The 20,807-nt window shown below is 39.2% G+C and overlaps 2 protein-coding genes across 20 annotated transcripts in view; both read right to left on the bottom strand.

The window, feature by feature from the left end:
- TRIM37 (tripartite motif containing 37) overlaps positions 1–14,247 on the bottom strand; it is a 151,244-nt gene extending 136,997 nt beyond the window's left edge. For all 14 annotated transcript variants that reach the window (XM_086360614.1, XM_086360621.1, XM_086360616.1 and 11 more), the window contains exons 1-5: positions 13,916–14,247; positions 12,074–12,175; positions 3,730–3,770; positions 2,098–2,214; positions 989–1,076 (exon numbers count right to left, since the gene is read on the bottom strand). In XM_086360614.1, the coding sequence (XP_086216740.1) occupies positions 989–1,076; positions 2,098–2,214; positions 3,730–3,770; positions 12,074–12,175; positions 13,916–13,936 (369 nt within the window). In that variant the 5' untranslated portion in view covers positions 13,937–14,247. The remainder of the gene's footprint in view (positions 1–988; positions 1,077–2,097; positions 2,215–3,729; positions 3,771–12,073; positions 12,176–13,915) is intronic.
- Positions 14,248–18,571: 4,324 nt separating this feature from the next.
- The window catches only part of SKA2 (spindle and kinetochore associated complex subunit 2), a 31,060-nt gene continuing 28,824 nt past the window's right edge, over positions 18,572–20,807 (bottom strand). For 5 of the 6 annotated variants that reach the window (XM_086360645.1, XM_086360646.1, XM_086360643.1 and 2 more), the window contains one exon: positions 18,572–19,857. In XM_086360645.1, the coding sequence (XP_086216771.1) occupies positions 19,789–19,857 (69 nt within the window). In that variant the 3' untranslated portion in view covers positions 18,572–19,788. The remainder of the gene's footprint in view (positions 19,858–20,807) is intronic. The other variant, XR_015148324.1, reaches the window with a different exon arrangement.

The raw sequence follows: 20,807 nt of genomic DNA, 5'->3' as shown, positions 1-20,807 counted from the left end.
CTAAACTGGTAAATAATTTCAAGTGAATTTTATCTTCTGCCTGTTTGTTAAAACAGGCCAGAGTTTGCTTAAAATCACTTGGCCCATGCAGAAAAAAAAAATCCTTCAAGATTTTAGATGATGGACTTTAGCAAAACGTTTACTTATCTAGAAATCTTCACTCATTAAAGAAACAAAATCCTTAATCGTGGCCAAAACCACCTGACACTAGCTTATTTATTACTCTTCTCTTGGTCAGTACTAGCCTTCTTCTATGTCCTCAAACTTCTTCCCACCAGCCCTTTGCCAAAGAAACTCCTTATTCAAAAATAATTCTCTTTCCTCCACCTTCTCCAAATTCTCCACCCACTTAACTCCTACTCATCCTTTGGAACTTAACTCAGGCTTACAGTGTTAGGTCCCATGGTCACTCACTCTCATTAGCACTGTATACTTATTTCTAATATTTTGCACAATAGCAAGTGAGTGTAGAACTAGCTGTTTGATATCTGTTGTGTTCATCACTGAACCCCCAGTCTCTAAAACAAATGAATAAATTAGAAAGGTACTTGAGAAAAGAAGATTAAAAAAAAAATCATAAGATCTAAATGTCTACATTCATATTGTTTCACAAACGCCTATAAAGTTTTTGTTCCATTTTAAAGAAACTAGAATTGGAAATCACAGCCAGGATATCAGATCAACTGACCAGGGTATCAGATTAAGGAAAAGACCCTGATCCTACAGCAGAAGATTTGCAAATAAATATACATTTTACAGGTTTTCAATTAAAATATTTATGTAAGGAATGCACATCAAACACCAAAATCTCCCACAAAAGAAAATTTTCTGGAATAACAAAAGATACAATACATTCTGCTATGAAGCAGATACATTTAATTTTCATTCTATAAACAGAGTAAAATGATATTACTTTCTAAATCAAACAAAAATGTCAGTGCTTTCAAGACTCTAACTAAAAGTAATATGCTGAATTTGTTCCTCTTACCATTCCTCCCCAAAGTGCACACTGGTGGCAGATACACTTCTTACAAGTCCAGCAAAACACACTAAGTTTTTCATGGTGATTTTCACACCTATATGTTATAGAAAAAAAGTACAGTTACAAATTAATTAAAATTGGAACATAGTTACCACAACAAATACTTAAGTTTGGGCAAATAAGTCAGTCAATTTTAAATGACTCTATCTCAGGAAATATAGAATAAACTCCCATGGCTTTTGTGTAAATTAGACTACATCAAATTAACCTCTGTCTATCAAATGACACAATAAACAGTAAAAGGGCAACCTATGGAATGAGAGAAAATAGCTGCAAATTCTGTATCTGGTAAGGAGTTAATCTCCAAATTATATAAAGAATTCCTATAATTAAACAAATACCCTAGCCAAGCAGGAGAAAGACATGGCAACCCACTCCAGTACTCTTGCCTGGAGAATCCCATGGACAGAGGAGCCTGATGGGCTATAGTCATGGGGTCAACAAGGAGTCAGACTTGACTGCAGCGACTTAGCACTAGCCAAGCAAACAAACAAAAACAATTAAAATATGGGCAAAATACAAAACAGAAACTTCTCCAAAGAATATACACAAATGGCCAAATGGATATGTAAAGATGCTCAACATCTTCATAAGGTACATGCAAATCAAAACCACAATATTACTTCACACTGATTAGCATGGCCATCATAAAAAAAAAAGAAGGACTTTCCTAGTGGCCCAGTGGATAGGAATCACCTGCCAGTGCAGGGGACAAAGGTTTAATCCCTGATCTGAGAGGATTGCACATGCTGTGAAGCAACTAAGCCGGCGCACAACTACTAAACCCGAGCTCTAGAGTCCATGAGCGGCAACTACCGAGCCGCGCACCCTAGAGCCCTGCCCCACAGCAGAGAAGCCAACACAATGAGAAGCCTGTGTGCTGCAACTAGAGAGCAGCCCCTGCTTGTCAGAGGGTCTTTCCAAACAGAGATACCCACACCAGAAGAAAACTGTCCTAGTGTTCACCTACGAAACTGAAAGAATCTTTCAATGTCATTTAAAAAGGCATGGAGCACAATCTATGAAACACCTGAACAAAGAAACTGAGGACCTACTTGTCCTTTTCATTTTCTTCATGTTTGGTGAGACTGCAGAGCTGAAGAGTATCAAGTTGCTGTGTTACTTCTTCTGCCCAACGACAGTTTACTAGTTCTCGTAACTGGAGTGGAGCACTGGAGGAAAAAAAAAAAAAAAATATATATATATATATATACACGTATACTCTCATTCAGGAATTTAAGATCATTTTCTAAAACACATTTCAAAGGTAAATACTGAGGTGGCAGATCTGTTAACTCAATGGGGAGGAATCCTTTCAGAATTTTATAGCTTAAATTTTGTCAATTAATCTCTCAGCAAAGCTGAAAAAAAATTATCAAGAAAAAATAAACACCTTCCTCAAAATAGAGCTCACAATCATATTCATACCAATTACTATCAAGATAGTAACAAAGACATAATAAAAAGTATGGTTTGCAGTCTATTTTTACAATAATGTACTATTTATTTTTTAAAAAGGAATAAAAAAATTTTAGATTACAAATTCTCAATTCCTTAGCCTAAAGCTTTACTGTCCAAACTAATAGCCACTAGTTATATGTGACTTTAAATTAAAATTCAAATTAATCTTTAGAAATTTCATTACATAGTTGCACTAGACTTATTTTAAGTGCTCAATTATCACATTTGACAGCAACACTAGAGAACATTCCCATCACATGGAAAGTTCTATTTCATAGTCCTGATCTTCTTAGAAGTTAATAGGAAAAATGCGAACAATACATGAGGAAAAATGGGCAAAAGATATAAAGAGACAGTTTAAGAAAAAAATTAATTATAAATGGCTAAAAATGTTAACAGATGCTCAGTTCCAATCATTTTTTTTTAAAGCAGATTAAAAACAAGATACCATTTTTCACTTAGCAGAATAACAAAAAAGAAAAAAAGATTGGTAACTCAGTGTTACCAAGGATGTAATAAAAAGGTACTTTCAGTATCTATTATTAGGAACATAGAATGGTAAAAAGCCTTTTCCTTCAATGGAATCTGGCATCATCTGAAATAACCAAAAATGGAAACAAACTAAACGTCTTCCAGTATAAGCAAAAATAAATGTATAATCTTATAGTGGATTATTATTCAAACATTGATTTTAAATGACACATGTGTACATACCATCAATAAAGGCACCACTATACTTTACATGGAAAAAAGAAGCAAACAACAAAATATCATTTTTGTGTTTTAAGAAAAAATTATTAGGTACACATATCAGTATACATAGATAGACGTCTGAAAGAACAAACTTAACAATTTCTTCTCAAAGTGTTAATTTATGAAAAGATTAGCTGAGGTGTATCAGAATCAGAATCAGAAGCCTTTTTATTCAGCTATGGATTTTTTTAACAGAAACTTTATTATTTTTTGTAGTTACAAAAGCCAAGTTTAGAAGTTACACAATGATTTTCCAAAAGAAGGTAAACAATGTAATATATTCTATATAATTCTACGTCAGATAAATTGGTCTGCACATCTTCAGACAGATAGACTGCTTATATTCTTTTCAACTGTATTCAAAAAGAGAATAAATGTAGCAGATTGCAGAAAGAACTTTATGAGTATTAGGGCACACTCTGACCCCATCACGTTACTACTTTCCAAATTCACAATCATAGGAAAATGCTTACCGGCAATGAGGACACTGGGCTCTTTGCTCTGTCAGCCAGCGCTAAAGAGGCAAAAGAATTAGATTTTGATTGCAGAAACACCATTAATTTGTACATACTGAGTACTTACATACCAAAATTAATGAGTTTACCTCTCTAGTGTCTGCATTAATTATAGAGATACTTACAGAATAGCGGGCAATCTGTCTCCTCATTATCATCGTGACAAGAATAAATTTTCAAAGGGACAGAACTCATCCCAAAATAATTATTAAGAAGCTATTCTCTCCTAGGAAAAGAAAGTGATCCTAGGAGTCTGGATCTCACAGGGACGATAAAATAAACCCCACAAAAATAATAACAACACTGTCATTTCCACACCCCGAAACAAGCCACTATGATGATTTACTTCTGACTGACTCATCATAAAATCTCTGAGGAATTTTAAGGTACTATTAAATTCCTTTTTGAAAAGCAAGCTAATAGTAAAGTATATGCATTATGGATATAAAATTCGAAAAATATAAAATAAGCAATACAGCAAAACTCTGTCTTAAGAGTTCTACAGTTCAACAATTTGAACATCTACATATCCTGGTTTCCTCATAATTATAAAAAGGTTTTATAAAAGAATAATATTTCTACTAAACCTCAAATTCTATTACTATAACCATTTTAATTATTACTGGATAGGGAGCAGTTTTACACCATCTACAAAGAAGATGTTAAGATTTCCTGAATACATTTCCAAAAACATAGCTTCATAGTTAAATTTTTTTTTAATTTAATTTAATTTTATTTTTTAACTTTACAATAAAATATTTTGTTTTAATTACCTGGTTAATAGGTTCTGAGGTAAATAAATATATAATCCAATAGCTATATACTCCCCAATACCTGCTATTTCTGTTTATTCCTTCCTGTTTCTATGAAAGAACCTAAATTTTTTAAATAAAGTCAAATAACTCAGAAATAAAATTCCCAAGGAATCCTTGAAGAACAACAGAAGATAAATAGGGGGAAAATCTACTTTGCAGAACAGAAAATAAAGCTGTAAGAAAAAGAAAATAGATGGAAAAGGATTCCATTCTTAATAACCTTGAACATTATTTCTTTGGTCCCTGAGCAAAGCCAGATTTAGGTCACATTTCTTTCCCTCAAACAAAGCTCTGCTAAAGTCATAGCTGTCCTCCAGAGGTAGTCTCAGCCCACACCTCTCTAGCCTCATCTGAACACTGAAGAATTGATGCTTTTGAGCTGTGGTGATGGAGAAGATTCTTGAGAGTTGCTTAGAGATCAAAGCAGTCAATCATAAAGGAAATCAACCCTGAATATTCACTGGAAGGCCTGATGCTGAAGCTGAAGCTCCAATACTCTGGCACCTGCTGCGAAGAGCCAACTCATTGGAGAAGGCCCTGCTGCTGGGACAGATTGAGGGGAGGAAGAAAAGGGGGCAAAAGAGGATGAGATGGTTGGATGGCATCAACTCAATGGACCTGAGTTTGAGCAAATAATGGGAGACGGTGAAGGACAGGGAAGCCTGGCGTCCTACAGTTTATGGGGTCACAAAGAGCTGGACACAACTGAGAGACTGAACAACAATACATAAAAACCCCACAGCAAACATGATACTCCAGGGTGAAAAACTGAAAACTTTTCACAAAGTTAAAAGGACTCACATTGCCTGATTTCAACGTTTACTACAAAGTTACGGTAAATCGAAACAGTTTGGTACTGACGTAGGACAATGAAACAGAATAGAGAGCTCAGAGATAAACAGCAAGGAACAGATATTCTTTGATTCCATTTATATGGGGTACTTAGACTAGCCGGATTCCAGAGAAGAAGGAATAGTGGTTACCAAGGGTTTGAGGAGCGTATAAGGGTCCAAAGTAATAAAAGTACACATCCTTGTTTTTTTCTTGATCTCAAGGGAAAAGCTGAATTACTACTACGTACCTGTAAGAATGGCTAAAATTCAAGACTGAACATACCAAGTGTTGGCATTAACATGGAAGATCTGGAACTTTCATACACTGCTGGTTAGAATGTAAAATGATACAGCTATTTTAGAAAATAGTCTGACAATTTGTTAAACATACACCTACCATATGATTGAGCCATTTCATTTCTATTTACCCAAGAGAAAAGAAAGCTTAAGTCCATTTAAGGACTTGTATACAAATGGTCATAGAAGTTTTCTTTGCAAACACCAAAAACTAGAAGCAACTCTTATGTCCATCAATGGGTGAATGGATAAACAAATTATGGCTATGCATACAATGGAATGCTACTTCACAGCAATAAAAAGGAATAGTACTGTTAAAACACCACAGATGAATCTCAAAATAATTTCTGCTGAGTGAAAAAAGCCAAACCCTTAAGAGTACATTTTGTAAGGTTCCATTTGTATAAGATTCTAGAAAATGCAAACTTATCTAAAGTGATAGAAAGCTGATTCCTGGTTGCTTGGGAACAAAACAAGCAAACGGAGGCATTACCAAGAGGCAAAAAGAAGTTTTGGGGGATTACAGACATATTCATTATCTTGATGGCAGGAATGGCTTTTCAATGTAAACATTTGCCAAAACTTATCAAATTATATGTTTTAAATACGTGCTGTTTACTGTATGTCAAATATACCTAATTTTAAAAGACTGAAAAATGAAAAACAAAGTCAATAATTATAGGCAAATGAATTGCTACTAATGCTGAAAATCAAGAGGGGATTAAAAATAAATTTTAAAAATTAGATGAGAAAGATGTCAGTAAAAAAAAAAAAAAAAAAAGGGAGAAAATACAAAACAGACATTGAGAAAAAATCAACTGAGCGCAGGGAGATAAATGAAAACAGCCATGTTCCTGTCTTTTGGTGCATGTGGAGGCACCAGAGAGCCCCAGGCAGAGTGCTGGCCTGGGAGGGAGTTTACCCTCAGTCCTCCATCGACCGCCACGTGACTTCAAGCAAGTCTATTCATGCACCTGAACATTCGTTTGTTAAAATGACCCAAGTATCTGGACTGTCAGAGACAGTTCAAGTTCTGCGGACAAATGAACAGAGATGGGATGGAAAAGAAGGGAAGGCATTCAAATAAATAATATTACAACTCGGTTGTGTGGAGTCCTCAACATCTCAAGGACTTTGCTTCTGTAATTATCCTCGTCTCTCTAGTATTATTTATTCTCTACTGGTTTAGTCCCAGCAAGATAAAAACCTTCTCCCAAAAGGTGACTCTCAACATCCCCCTCCAAATCACTGCCTTATTTCTCCCCTTTACAGTAAGATTCTCTGACAGTTTTTATACTTGCTGTCTCTTTCTCCTCCCACTCTGACATCAAATTTTCCCCCACTGTTCCACTGAAATTACTTACTAGGGTCATCAAAAACCTACTTATTCTCAAATCCAACAGTCAATTCCCAAGCTACAACCATATGACATGGCTAAATCGCTCCTTTTTGAAACACGTTTCTCATCTGAATTATGTGATGTCTCACTCCTGGCTCCTTCTTAATATACTCTACTGAATCCTCCTTCTCCTAACATTTGAACGTTGAGTGACCCAGAGTTCAGACCTAAAAATCTCTTCCCATTGGAAGTAATCTGGCGATCTCATCTAGTCCTCTGCCTTTAAATATTAATTATATGCCAATAATTCAATCCATTCCTCAAATCCAGATTCATACTTCCAACTGTCCACATCTCCAATTAAATGTATAATAACCACCTCGAACTTGACATACTAAAAGAAAAACTTTATTTATACATTAAAAGGGTGAATTTTATGGTATGTGAATTATATCTTCTTTTAAGATTTAAAAAAATACAAATATTGTAATAAACTGAACTAGTCCAAAATTTTGAACAATAGTATCCACCTCTTGAGAAATTTGTATGCAGGTCAGGAAGCAACAGTTAGAACCAGACATGGAACAACAGACTGGTTCCAAATAGGAAAAGGAGTTCGTCAAGGCTGTATATTGTCACCCTGTTTGTTTAACTTCTATGCAGAGTACATCATGAGAAACGCTGGACTGGAAGAAACACAAAATGGAATCAAGATTGCCGGGAGAAATATCAATAACCTCAGATATGCAGATGACACCACCCTTATGGCAGAAAGTGAAGAGGAACTCAAAAGCCTCTTGATGAAAGTGAAAGTGGAGAGTGAAAACGTTGGCTTAAAGCTCAACATTCAGAAAACGAAGATCATGGCATCCGGTCCCACCACTTCATGGGAAATAGATGGGGAAACAGTGGAAACAGTGTCAGACTTTATTTTTCTGGACTCCAAAATCTCTACAGATGGTGACTGCAGCCATGAAATTAAAAGACGCTTACTCCTTGGAAAGAAAGTTATGACCAACCTAGATAGCATATTCAAAAGCAGAGACATTACTTTGCCAACAAAGGTTTGTCTAGTCAAGGCTGTGGTTTTTCCTGTGGTCATGTATGGATGTGAGAGTTGGACTGTGAAGAAGGCTGAGCGCCGAAGAATTGATGCTTTTGAACTGTGGTGTTGGAGAAGACTCTTGAGAGTCCCTTGGACTGCAAGGAGATCCAACCAGTCCATTCTGAAGGAGATCAGCCCTGGGATTTCTTTGGAGGGAATGATGCTAAAGCTGAAACTTCAGTACTTTGGCCACCTCATGAGAAGAGCTGACTCACTGGAAAAGACTCTGATGCTGGGAGGGATTGGGGGCAGGAGGAGAAGGGGACGACAGAGGATGAGATGGATGGATGGCATCACTGACTCGATGGACGTGAGTCGCAGTGAACTCCGGGAGTTGGTGATGGACAGGGAGGCCTGGCGTGCTGCGATTCATGGAGTCGCAAAGAGTCAGACACGACTGAGCGACTGATCTGATCTGATCATGGTCATAAATTGCTTTAAGACAGAACTATATTTAGTTATATCACTCTCACTAGCAAAAACAATGTTTTTTTGTACTGTTACTAAAACAATTTAAAAATTTAAAAAAAAACCCACAACTTTCATAGCCTACCTGAATCTGTTCCTCCCCCAGTTTTTTCTGCTTCAGAATGGAAAACCATTCATCCAGATGCTGTAAAAAACTATTCTCACATCCCATCTGTATGAAAACCCACTGATTCTACATTCAAAACAACAGAAAAGCCCTATTTTTCACCATCTCTGGTGTTCCCATCCCGGTCTAAACCACCACTCACCTTCCATTAATAAAGCCCATCCTAACTGTTCTCTTCACTCAACCATCTGCCCATAGTCTACTTTCCACACAGTAGACAGAGTGAAAGCTTTCAGAGCATCAACTACTTCAAATCACTCAAAAGCTTTCAATGGATAGCAGCACACTTAAAATGAAATCCAAGGTCTTTACCAAGGCTCATTTCCTTTCCCCTCTCCCTCTGTCCACTTTGCTCCAACCACACTGGTTTCTTTGCTATTTCTCAGCACACTAAACATATTTCTTTCTCAAGGCCTTTGCCCCTTCTGATTTCTCTGCCTGGTACCTTCTTTCCCAGATATTTCCATCACTCTTCCATTTCATCCTGGTCCCTGCTCAAAGGTCATACACTAAGAAACATTCCCAGATTACCCTATCTAAAGTAGCTACCAACCTGCCTGTGCCCTCTCAAAGTCCCTACTCTAAACCCTTAACCAATTTCACTTCTCTTTATCCTATGAAGGATATCTAACATAGCTATTTACCTTTTTGTATACATCCTAACTAGGAAACAAGCCAACTCCTTGAGAAGTCAATGCCTAACTCCAAGTAGGCATACAATTAATAGCTGTTGAATGAATGAACAGATGGATGGTGTACTTGGGAACCAGGACAACTCTAAGAAAAAGTTAAGAACCAGATTATCCAGATGGTCTGAATACAAGGTTAATGTTCTTGGACTTTATCCTTCAGGCAATAAATCTGAGGCTTCTGGGAGGAAAAAAAAAAGAACGGCATTACTGGAAAACATCAAGACAGCAGCAGGATACGAAATGGACTACAGATTAAACACTTAAGACAGATCAGTTAGACGGTAATTGTAATTATCGAAGCATGAGGTAATAAGTATCTGCAATTCTCTATTAAGTGAAGTGAAGTCACTCAGTCATGTTCAACTCTTTGCAACCCCGTGGACTGTAGCCTACCAGGCTCCTCTCTCCATGGCATTTTCCAGGCAAGAATACTGGAGTGGGTTGCCATTTCCTTCTCCAGGGGATCTTCCCAACCCAGGGACTGAACCCGGGTCTCCGGCATTGTAGGTAGACGCTTTACCGTCTGAGCCACCAGGGTAGCCCCATTAGGATGGTAATAAAAAGAATGGAAAGGCAGGACAAATATAAATGACACTAGGCGATAATAACTTAAAAACACTGGTGTCAAGAGGTTTCAAGTTTGAGCTCCTGGTAGAAAAGAAGAAACAAAGAAAAAAGTTCAAGAGAATCAACTTGAGAAAATAACAGGAAGAATTTGATTTGAAGCAAATCTCAAGATGCTGGAAGGACAATCAGGTCTGACATTTATAAGGCAATGTTGAAGGAAGATTTAGAAGCCATGCAAAAGTAAACCAAATTTCTCAAGGTAGATGAAAAATTCCCAGACATTTCATAAAAGAAAATGCCAGCACAATATTTAAGAAATACGCTCTTGTAAGAAACAGGATGAGGAAAAGGTAACAGTGAAGAAATGAAGGATCAGTGAAGTATAAGATAATAACCAGAGGTCATCTATACAGTGGTATTTGTATCTTTGTATTTTTGTGCTCAGTCATATCTGACTCTTTGCTCCTCTGTTCATGGAATTTTGCAGGCAAAAATACTGGAGACGGCTGCCATTTCCTACTCCAAGGGATCTTCCTGTCCCAGGGATCAAATCCATGTCTCCTGCTTCTCCCGCGTCTGCAGGCAGATTCTTTACCACTGCGCCACCTGAAATGTCCACGTATACTAGACCTTCATCAAAAGAGGTGGATCCAGATCCACTTTATCAACTAACTACAGTGATAGAGGCCACTTAAATCTATCTCACTTCAGCTACACCATTTATAAAACATAATATGTATATGATTGCTATTTTTAGAATACCACAGAATCACCCAAGTGGAGAGTATATTTTAGTTTCTAAATTAAACCCTTTAGCTTACTTATCTCCTTTAATGCCACAACCATCTTGGTGGGACAGATCTTGTTATCCACATTCTATTGTTTGAGAAAACAATGCAAAGATCAAGTCTCTCAGTTTATGAGTGGGAGAACCAGCATGGTGTGTAACCTAGGCCTTCTGCACATGTAGTGTAGTGCCAAAGAACACAGGCTCTAGACAGACTTCCTGGGTTCAAATCCAGCTCTATCATTTGCTAACTGTGTGACTGGAAGCAAATGATGTAGGAAGTGTTTCAGATATTATTCTTGACAAAGGGATATTTACCTTCCTCGGGCAGGAACAAGGAATCACAGAGAAAGTTTGAGATGAAGAGCATGTTAGATGACTTTGACTTTCTCAATAAAGGAAATTATCTACTAAGAGTAATGTGGGCAGGGCAGTTTTCAGCTATGGCCTGCAGATGTGCACTGAATCCCCACATACAACCAAAATAAGTTCTTCTGCTTTACATCTTAGGCTTTTTCATAATTTTGTTGTGGGGTTCACCGACATTAATTTTAAAGCCACCAGATTATATTCACCTTTAAGGTCTCTTTTAACTATAAGTTTATATGACTTTATTCTTTGCCTTTGAACCTATTACTAGCCTTTTCTCTATCTTACGCATCAAACAAGTATAAACTCTCTATCTTGTGTCTCACAGCACTTTGTAAGTGCCTCTTTATGACACTACACATTCCTGAATATAAACACAAAGTCCATTCTCTTAATTAGATTTAAACTCCTGCAGGGAAAGCGCTTCCATCACTTATCTTGGCATCTTCAACCCCAAATACAATGCAGGTAAGCACTTCATAAATACTTGTTAAATGTGCAATGATTTAATAATGTAAATATACTAAAGTTACACTGGGCTTTGGTTTCCAGACATTTCAAGGCAGTTATCACTTGATTACTCATCTCCACAGAGCTTAACAATATACGTTGACAATCTCCCTATTAAGGAACATTCATTTAAGACATTTTCAAAAGGGCATGAACTATCAAACTTTAAAAAGATACAAAAAATGGTTAATCTTTACAATATACCCTATATATGCTGCTGCTGCTGCTGCTGCTAAGTCACTTCAGTCGTGTCCGACTTTGTGCGACCCCATGGACAGCAGCCCACCAGGCTCCCCTATCCCTGGGATTCTTCAGGCAGGAACACTGGAGTGGGTTGCCATTTCCTTCTCCACCTATATATGCTAAATGCAGGTAAAGAGTTACACAACTTACCCTAATACAGCTGAAACAACAGAGCTTGGAGCAATGAGGACACAAGCGCGCATCCCGCAGTTTCTCCATGCAAATGAAGCATCGGAACACCTCAGCAATGCTCTGAAAACAGTAAAAAGAAGTTAAAGCTCACCAGATTAGGCTACTGAATCAAGAGCATAAAGCATGCCTGCAATAATTCATTCAACAATTTACATTTATTTTGGATTCACAACGTCTAGTTTCAACTATATTCTATATACGATTGGTTAGTCAAGGTCCAGGTACCTCAGAACATCTCCTGAAGGAAAAAAATGCCTCCATTTTTCTAAGCTTCACAATGATCCTAGTATAAGCAAAGAACATGGAATTCAGACATAGACTTCTGCACAAATATTCTCACTCAAACAATAATTACAATGGCAGGAATCTGGCTGCAGCCCAAAAGTCAAAATATTAAATTACAGGAGTTAACACAGATTATGATAGCCACTAGAAATATTTTTGAAGTTTATGATAAAAAAATCCTTATGATGTATAACAGTAACAAAAAAAAAGGCAAACTATATGACTGAATGAACACTATGAACTTGTTGCTTTTTCTGCAAATTCCCCAAGGGGAGTGGATTGTGTTCATAAGTTTTTTAAGTATAAAAAGATCCATTAATGGCAGCATACTTTGATCAAGAGGGAAAACTATCCTGAATCCAGGAATCTGAATTTCTGCCACGATGTTCAAACCAACTAGCAATTTATTTGAGCCTGAAATTCTGCCTGTACTGAGAATTTTGGTGGCAGCTCTATGAAGGCTTTGGGAAGAAAAAAAAAATTACATAAATAGAAGGAACAATATTATGCTTGCTAGTTTGAGATGAATCCATTTAGGAAGTATCTGGCAAGAAAACAGATATAATTAAATGTAGGTTATTACATATTGTAAGTTTATTTTTACAGTACTCACATTTATTTTTACTCCATTCCAGAGGAATTAAAACGCTTCTAAAAACCAAGGTGAGGTTACAAAACCTTTATAATACTTTTACAAGAGGAATTAAGGAGAAAATTACTCATGAGTCTAACCATGACTCTGCAGGACCAGAATCTGTGAGATGCAGACGCTGGGGGGGTGGGGAGATAGGACACAAAACGACCACTGGATGAACAACTGGTTTCAAGTGGAGTACCCAACTAATATAGTTGTCCCTAATTAAGAATCAAGGATTTAGTATTTTAGTAATTGGAAGGTTCAAATTTTGACAATTATTAATATTATATAATTATGTCCAATAAGCAATTTTTATGTTCCTAGCCTTAAAGTCAGTATCCCAAACATTTGAAAACATCGTTTACAAGACTCAGATAAAAAGAACAGGTTGCTCTTTACACTACAATCAAACAGGATAGTAAGAGTATATCCTCATTCAATCTGGGAAGGGCAGATGTCTACAGAATGTACAGCGGAGAAGGGAATGATTACCCATTCGGAGGGAGATTCGGATTCGCTCAGAAACTCGTGAGAACTGGTCGCGAGTCGCAAGGGCACGACCATATAAACAATTTGCAGTTTTGCGCTGAAAACGCTGTACATTGCAAAAACCCCGTGGGGATGAGTACCAGTGCCAAGACATCCTGAAAACGCCCGGATACGCACCACCTGACTGCGGGAACTGTCCGACCACAAGGCGCCCTTGAGGGCTGCACAACGAGCACCGCGTCCCCCACACTGGGTCAGCCCCTCCACAGCAGCAGCAGTGGGGCGGGGGTGCCCCACGAGAGGGTGGACTAGGACGGGGCGCCCCGAATACAGAACGCTCAGCGGGTGACGAGGGAGACTAAGCCACCACCCTCCTCAAGCCCCCTCACCTCCACACTCTGTTCATCCATTGCCCCCTTCTCTCGGCGGGGCCCTCGGAGACCCGCGGAGCCCGTGATCTGACCGATAAGGCGCAAGCCCGAGGTCGCCAGGTCAAACTGCCCCGGAGAACCGCCAGGCACCCGCCTCAGGGGGCTCCGACGGCAGCCACACCTGCGCGCCCCATAGCTTCACGCTCCGCGCCAGCTACCCCCACTTCGCCATTTTCATCCGGGCGCCAGCCCCTGGGCGCGGTGGGAGGGTGAGCGGTAGCCCGCAGCTCCTCTCCTCCCGGCTCAGCGGCTCGCCAGCGACCGCGAGGGAGCCTCGGCCCACGTGACGCAGGCGCGCGCGTATCGAACTGCTGCCGGAGTCCGGCGGCGCTGGTCTCCCGCGAAGAAGGTGCTGCAGGGAATTCGCAAACACTAACGGTAACCAGGGCAGCGGAAGGCGCGGCGTGAGGAAAGGCGCGGCGCGCGCGCACGCATGCGCGCAGGCCGCTGCGCTAAGGGAGCGGGCCAGAAGCCGGCGCTTAGTTCCCGCGGTGCGGGAGCGCACACGAGATTTGGCCGTTCGAGGCCGCCGGGTTGCGTGCCTTAGGTCTGGGTTAGCGCAGGCGGAGGAGAGCGCAGCGCTGGGCCGCGCCCCGCCCCGCTCGGGGAGGGGCGGGGCTCCCCTCCTCTCAAACTTCTGAGCGCCAGAGGCGGGAGCCACCTGGAGGGCTTGGGGGAAATGCGGACTCCGGAGCCACACCCCTAGGTATTCGGATTCTAGGGTGGGGCTCCACGAAATCAGCGTTTTTCTACTACTCTTGCTGATTGGGCTGCAGGTGGCTTGTGGCCGCAGTTTGCAAAACCGTGGTGTAGAGGACTCGTGGCTGGTGATTCTTGCTCGAGGAGCAAACCTAGATTCTGATTTTTAGGACTTCCGCCCTAACTACTGAAGCAAAGCTCTAGATTGTGAAGCCCGGAGCGGTAATTTCAGTGTCGGGCGTGGGAAGATGGGACCTTGTATTGTGTAGCCGGCAGCCTCCCCCATGCAACCACTGCCGCCCTGCATTACTTGGGACTTAAGGTGAGCTAGAGCCTTAAGACTGGAAAGTGCAAGGGTTTCACCTGCGTTCAGCTTTCCTGTATCGGCGTCTCCTTTCTACAGTTTTCTAGGTAAAAAATGTTGAAAGATCGCAGGAATTAGAAGGTATGAGACAAAGGATATACATAAAATCCTTCATTTGAACTAAAATGTTCCTTTCCAGTTTCTTGCAAAACTGTTAACACTTAACCTAACTGAATGCACGTGAACAGAATCAGCAATAATTTAGGAAGTTGTTAAATATCAAGGCATTTGGACTTTCTTGTAAGTAGTGGGCATAACAATTTTTTCTTTAATGGCAGGAGCCATGGACAAAGATATAATTTAGGAATAATTGTGCCTGAAAAATCCTTTCACCAAAAATTATTTATGGCCTTGGAACTACATAGAGGTGATTGTTGCTCATCTTTTATACTTAAATGCCTTCTATTGAACATTTTAATAATGGTTAATTTTTACCTCAATTTTTAAAAATGCTTTAATATTAAATAGTTTATTTAAATACTGGATCAAAATGGCTGGCTTCAAAATGTAATCATTAATAAACTATATGTGCACCTGTGGGGGAAAAAAACTTGTAGGACACAGTATTATATTACTTGGGATTCAGAGTAATGAGAAGGGGTCTTTGCAACCCTGTAGAGCAGAAAGCAAAAAAGACAAATTACAATCTATGATAAATATTAAAATAGGTTCTTGTGCTAATAGATGTATCTGCCCAAGAGCCCCAAACTGTTTAAGATTAATTGTAATAGTTCTCAATAGTGGAAAATTAGAAAACCTGAACAACTAATGAGGGGTCATTGCTTGTTGGCAAAGTCAGATACTGGCTCACTTAAGCAAGAAGAAAACTTGGCTGGGAGGATACTCAACTACCCTGTGTGGTTGGGAAACCTGTGGTCAGCTCTACTAGAATTCCTTAAGGGAAGGAATGATGCTAAAGCTGAAACTCCAGTACTTTGGCCACCTCATGCGAAGAGTTGACTCATTGGAAAAGACTGATGCTGGGAGGGATTGGGGGCAGGAGGAGAAGGGGACGACAGAGGATGAGATGGCTGGATGGCATCACTGACTCAATGGACGTGAGTCTGGGTGAACTCCGGGAGTTGGTGATGGACAGGGAGGCCTGGCGTGCTGTGATTCATGGGGTCACAAAGAGTCGGACACGACTGAGCGACTGACCTGATCTGAAGGGCATGCCTTGCCATCCTCCTCTTTTCCCCCTTTCCCCCATCTCCTAATTTGTCTCTTGTAGTGTGCATGCTCAGTCAAGTCTGACTCTTTGTGACCCCCATGGACTGTAGTTTGTCAGACTCCTGTCTATGGAGTTTTCCAGGCAAGAATACTGGAATGGGTTGCCATTTCCTCCTCCAGGGGATCTTCCCAACCTAGGGATGGAACCCAAGTCCCTAGTGTCTCCTACACTGCAAGTGGATTCTTTACCGGGGCCAGCTTAAATGCCTGTCAGTGAGGAACTGGTGAAAAAAAATTATGGTAAATTCATATATACAGCTGCTCAAAAGAACAGCAGATGTGACATGAAGATATATTTAAAATGAAAAGACTAAGTGCAGCTACAGTACAGTGTAAGCTGTCAGCCTATTTTTGTTTAAAAATGATTTTTGATTTGTATATATATTATAGAAACATCTGAAAAAGTTGCAACTGTTTGGGAGAATAGGCATACTTTTATTTTGTTAATTTCTTAAAGTTGTATTTAAAATACAACCTAATACTTAGGGCATAAAAAGACTACTAGTTAAATGTGTGCTGTTCTTAGTTGTTCAGTCGTGTCCTACTCTTTGTGATCCCATGGACTATAGCCTGCCAGGCTCCTCTGTCCATGGGGATTCTCCAGGCAGGAATACTGGAGTGGGTGGCTATGCCTTTCCCCAGGAGATCTTCCCAACCCCGGGATTGAACCCAGGTCTCACGCACTGCGGGGGAAAACTTTACTGTCTGAGCCACCAAGGAAGCCCTAAGAGAACAGTCACGTAAGAGAAAACAATCATCCAGATGAGAAATAATAATGGTCTAAACTCGGTAGATGAGTGAAGGTAAAATGAATGTTGTATACAATAAACATCTAAAAAGTTACAGATTAACTAAGAATATAAAGAAATGGATGCAAACCTTAATTCCACCTAACAGAATAGTGGCTATTAACAAAATAAAGTCAGTTAAGTATTCTGGACACATTCAATTTGAATATTCAGGTCAAGGTTTTTACTGGAAATTTGGATCTAGGCCTGCTTGGTAGCTCAGACAGTAAAGAATCCATCTGCAATATAGGAGACTCAGGTTTGATCCTTAGGTCAGGAAGATCCCCTGGAGAAGGGAATGGCTACCACTCCAGTATTCTTGCCCATAGAATTCCATGGACAGAGGAGCCTAGCTGACTACAGTCCATGGGGTTGCAAAGAGTCAAATACGACTGATGAACTAACACTTTCACTTCTAGTGGAATAAGTTATACTTGGAAATCATTCCCCAGAGGCAATAAATGAACCCTGGGAAATAAATCAATATATAAAGTGCAGAGAGAACAATTTTAAGAGGGATGAGGGGAAGAACCAACATTTTAAGGTAACTTGTGAAGGAAGTCAAAGGAAAAACATTGTTGTTTCTTTTTTTTCCCCCTGATCGCAAGCAAAACACTTTAACTCCAGTAACTTGTTAAGACCTCTTTGTGATACCACCATTTTTCAGTCCCACCAATCAACATCTCATCCCATAGTCATAACATGACAGGAATTTCCTCAATATTACTTGCCTGAGTACTGAAGAAGAGTAGTATATGTTACTAAAGTGTGACTTATTTGTAATTTAGAGGTTAGGGTAGTTTCTGTTCTCCAAATATTCAGAATAGACAATTTTAACTGAAGCTACTCTTCCAACCCTGTTTGTCAGCTATTATAAGTTTATTAATAACATAACAGAAAAAATTCTTATTTACAAAAAAGTATAATTCTATAACCTGCAAATTAACATTTGATTCACTTTTCCTGGTCTTTCAATATCTTGTTTTTATTACATATATGGAAATATGTATTGAATTAAACCAAATATCAAAACTTAATACTTCACCATCTCATTGTACTTCCAGTCATCCTGACACACACACGTTAAGTGATTTGCTCAGGCTTGTACAGCTAGAATTTAAAACCTGCTTTTACATCTCCAATATCTGCTTCTGCTCTCAACTTTTTAGCAGAGCTTCCAGCATTTCCCAGAACATTAACAGTGATAATTTATTGATAACTTGACCCCCTAGTGTATACCATACTTGCCATTAAAAAAAAAAAAAAAAAATAGGGACATTGGTGCACACATACACACAAAACTGGTAAACAGTTCCAACGATCCTCTCATCTCAGTTTCTTAGCTTTCACAGACAGTAGGTCCCCTACATATGAACAAGTTCCATTCTGAGAGTGCGTTCCTTAAGTCCAGCTTCTTTGTTAAGTCCAGCAAAGTTAGCCTAGGTGCCCAGCTAACACAGTCAGCTATACAGTACTGTACTGTAATAAGTTGATAGAAGTTTTCACACAAATAATACATATGGAACAAACACAAAGAAATAAAACATTTTTAATCTGAAAGTACAGTATCTTGAAAAGCACAGTAGTACAGGACAACAGGAGCTGGCATCGAGTGAACGGGCATGAAGAGTTACTGACTGGAGAGGGAGAGGAGGTGGGAGATGGTAGAGCTGGAGGGGCATCAGCAACAGGAGACGGGCAAGCTGCGATTCCATACCTGCAGTTGCTGGCACAGGTTCTGGTTCCTTGCTGGATTTAATTCTGTCTACCTTCTTGAAAGAACAATCCAGTGATGTCTGAGTGGTAGCTCTTTTTTTCTCATCATAGATGCCACGGTAGCACTGGATTACATTCTGAATGGCTGCTGCAACCTTCATGTTCCATCCTACATTCGGGGCCTGTGCCTCAAAACCCAACAGTGCCTCCTCAAACAGAGCTAACTTATGTGATTCGAGGGGAAAACACACGTTTACGTCTTCGAACGCTCACAACTTGAAGGTTCATATTGAAGGTTCATATATAGAGATTTACAGTAGAATGAACTGAACAACTACAGTAATGCAGACTAGAGGAGAACAAAGGTATATTTCAGGTCCCTGAAATGTGACAGGGACAATCAGAAACAGCATTAGAAAGCAGAGCTCACGCTCAACATTGGCAGGCAGAAGGAACAGGACAAAAATAAAAGTGAAGCTGTCACAGAAAAGCCAGCTTTCTACTAAGTTAGGTATTGTGGGAGACAGTTAAGTCACATATTAGTAGTCTCACCAATAAGGTGACCACATCTGCGATCAGAATTTTCAACAATAAAATTATTTACATATGTATAATATAGTACAAATATTTTTCTAACCTTTAATTTCCCAAGCATGTTCATTCACATCTGACTGATAGTACTTAATATTGTTTTGCAATAGGTCAGTCAGGACATCTGTGTTATCCCAGTTATACAGAAACAGATACAAAATGGTGTTGGGACTTCCTTGCCTGAAATTACTAAGCATGTGTGCATATATTTTTAAAATCTCTTTATTTCCATTCTGCCCCTTTAGCTGAACTTTATTAATACAATATCTGCCCTTCTCTTGTATCCCCCTCTTCTGTGGAAGGCATCACTATCCAGTCACCCAAGCCAAATCTCCTTTGTCATCTCCCGACCAATAGTCATCAATGTTAACAAGACATCTTCCTAAATTTCTGGGATTGATTTCTTCCCCATTAGAGTTCCTTTTGGCAAGTCCATTTCTTCCTCATAAGTCTGACATGTGAGCTCTTAATTGCTCTGCCGCAGTTTTCTCTTCTTCAGTCAGTGGTAACAACTAGAAAACAAATGACAAAATCTTTATTTCAGAAAAGCTTAAAAGAACAAGGTCCTACTATATAGCACAGGGAACTATATTCGGTATCCTGTGGTAAATCATGGAAAAGAATATGAAAAAAAGACTAAGACTGAATCACTTTGCTGCACAACAAAAATTAACACATTGTAAATCAACTATACTTCAATAAGATAAATTTTTTAAAAGTTAAATAAAATCTGTAAAGGCTGTTATACTAATTTCTGCTTTGTAACACCAATAAATGTTTCCACAAGTTCACACTAGGTATATAATGACGAATTTATAAAGGCAAAGAAAAAATACATATTAGCTATGTACATACAAGTTACTTTGATATTTGAGTTTCCGAGGAACTCACAATTAAATTGAAGAAACAAGACAAAGAAATCAAACAATTTAAGGACTGTAACAGAACCAAAGAAGTCACATCTGAACATATCCAACAAGTATTTTGAAAAAGAAGTGTGAAAAAAAAAATAGTCTGGAAGTTTCTTCAGAAGTAGAGACTCGGGTTAAATTTTGAAGGATAATTAAGATGCTTTTATCTGCAAGTAACAGAGATGCATATGAAAATGGATAAATAAAATGCATTATCACTACACAATAAGTACATAAGGGCAGGTTTCAGGGCTGGTTTATGAAGCAGCTCAACAATGTAAGGACTCAGGTTTTTTCCATCTAACAGCTCTGATATCCTTTATTCTCAGGCTGACAGGAAAGTGACTCCAGGTATCACATCTATACACAATGTTTAGAACAAGTAAAGCTTTCTCTCCTCAGGGGGGTCTCAGCAGTGAGGAAACTCTCTAATTTCGTATTTCCAGACTCCCCCTCCTCACATATCATTTGGGTTACAAACCCATTCCTGACCCAATATTAGTTAAAGGAAAATCCGTTCCCCTTGCCAATCAGGCACATCCCTGAAGCTA

Source organism: Bos grunniens, chromosome 19, assembly GCF_055505025.1.
Source record: "Bos grunniens cultivar Pamir isolate PY7600 chromosome 19, Bosgru_T2T1.0, whole genome shotgun sequence".
Classification (NCBI taxonomy): Eukaryota; Metazoa; Chordata; class Mammalia; order Artiodactyla; family Bovidae; genus Bos; species Bos grunniens.
The sequence above is the reverse complement of the archived record's forward strand: the minus strand, read 5'-3'. Positions and strand labels throughout refer to the sequence as shown.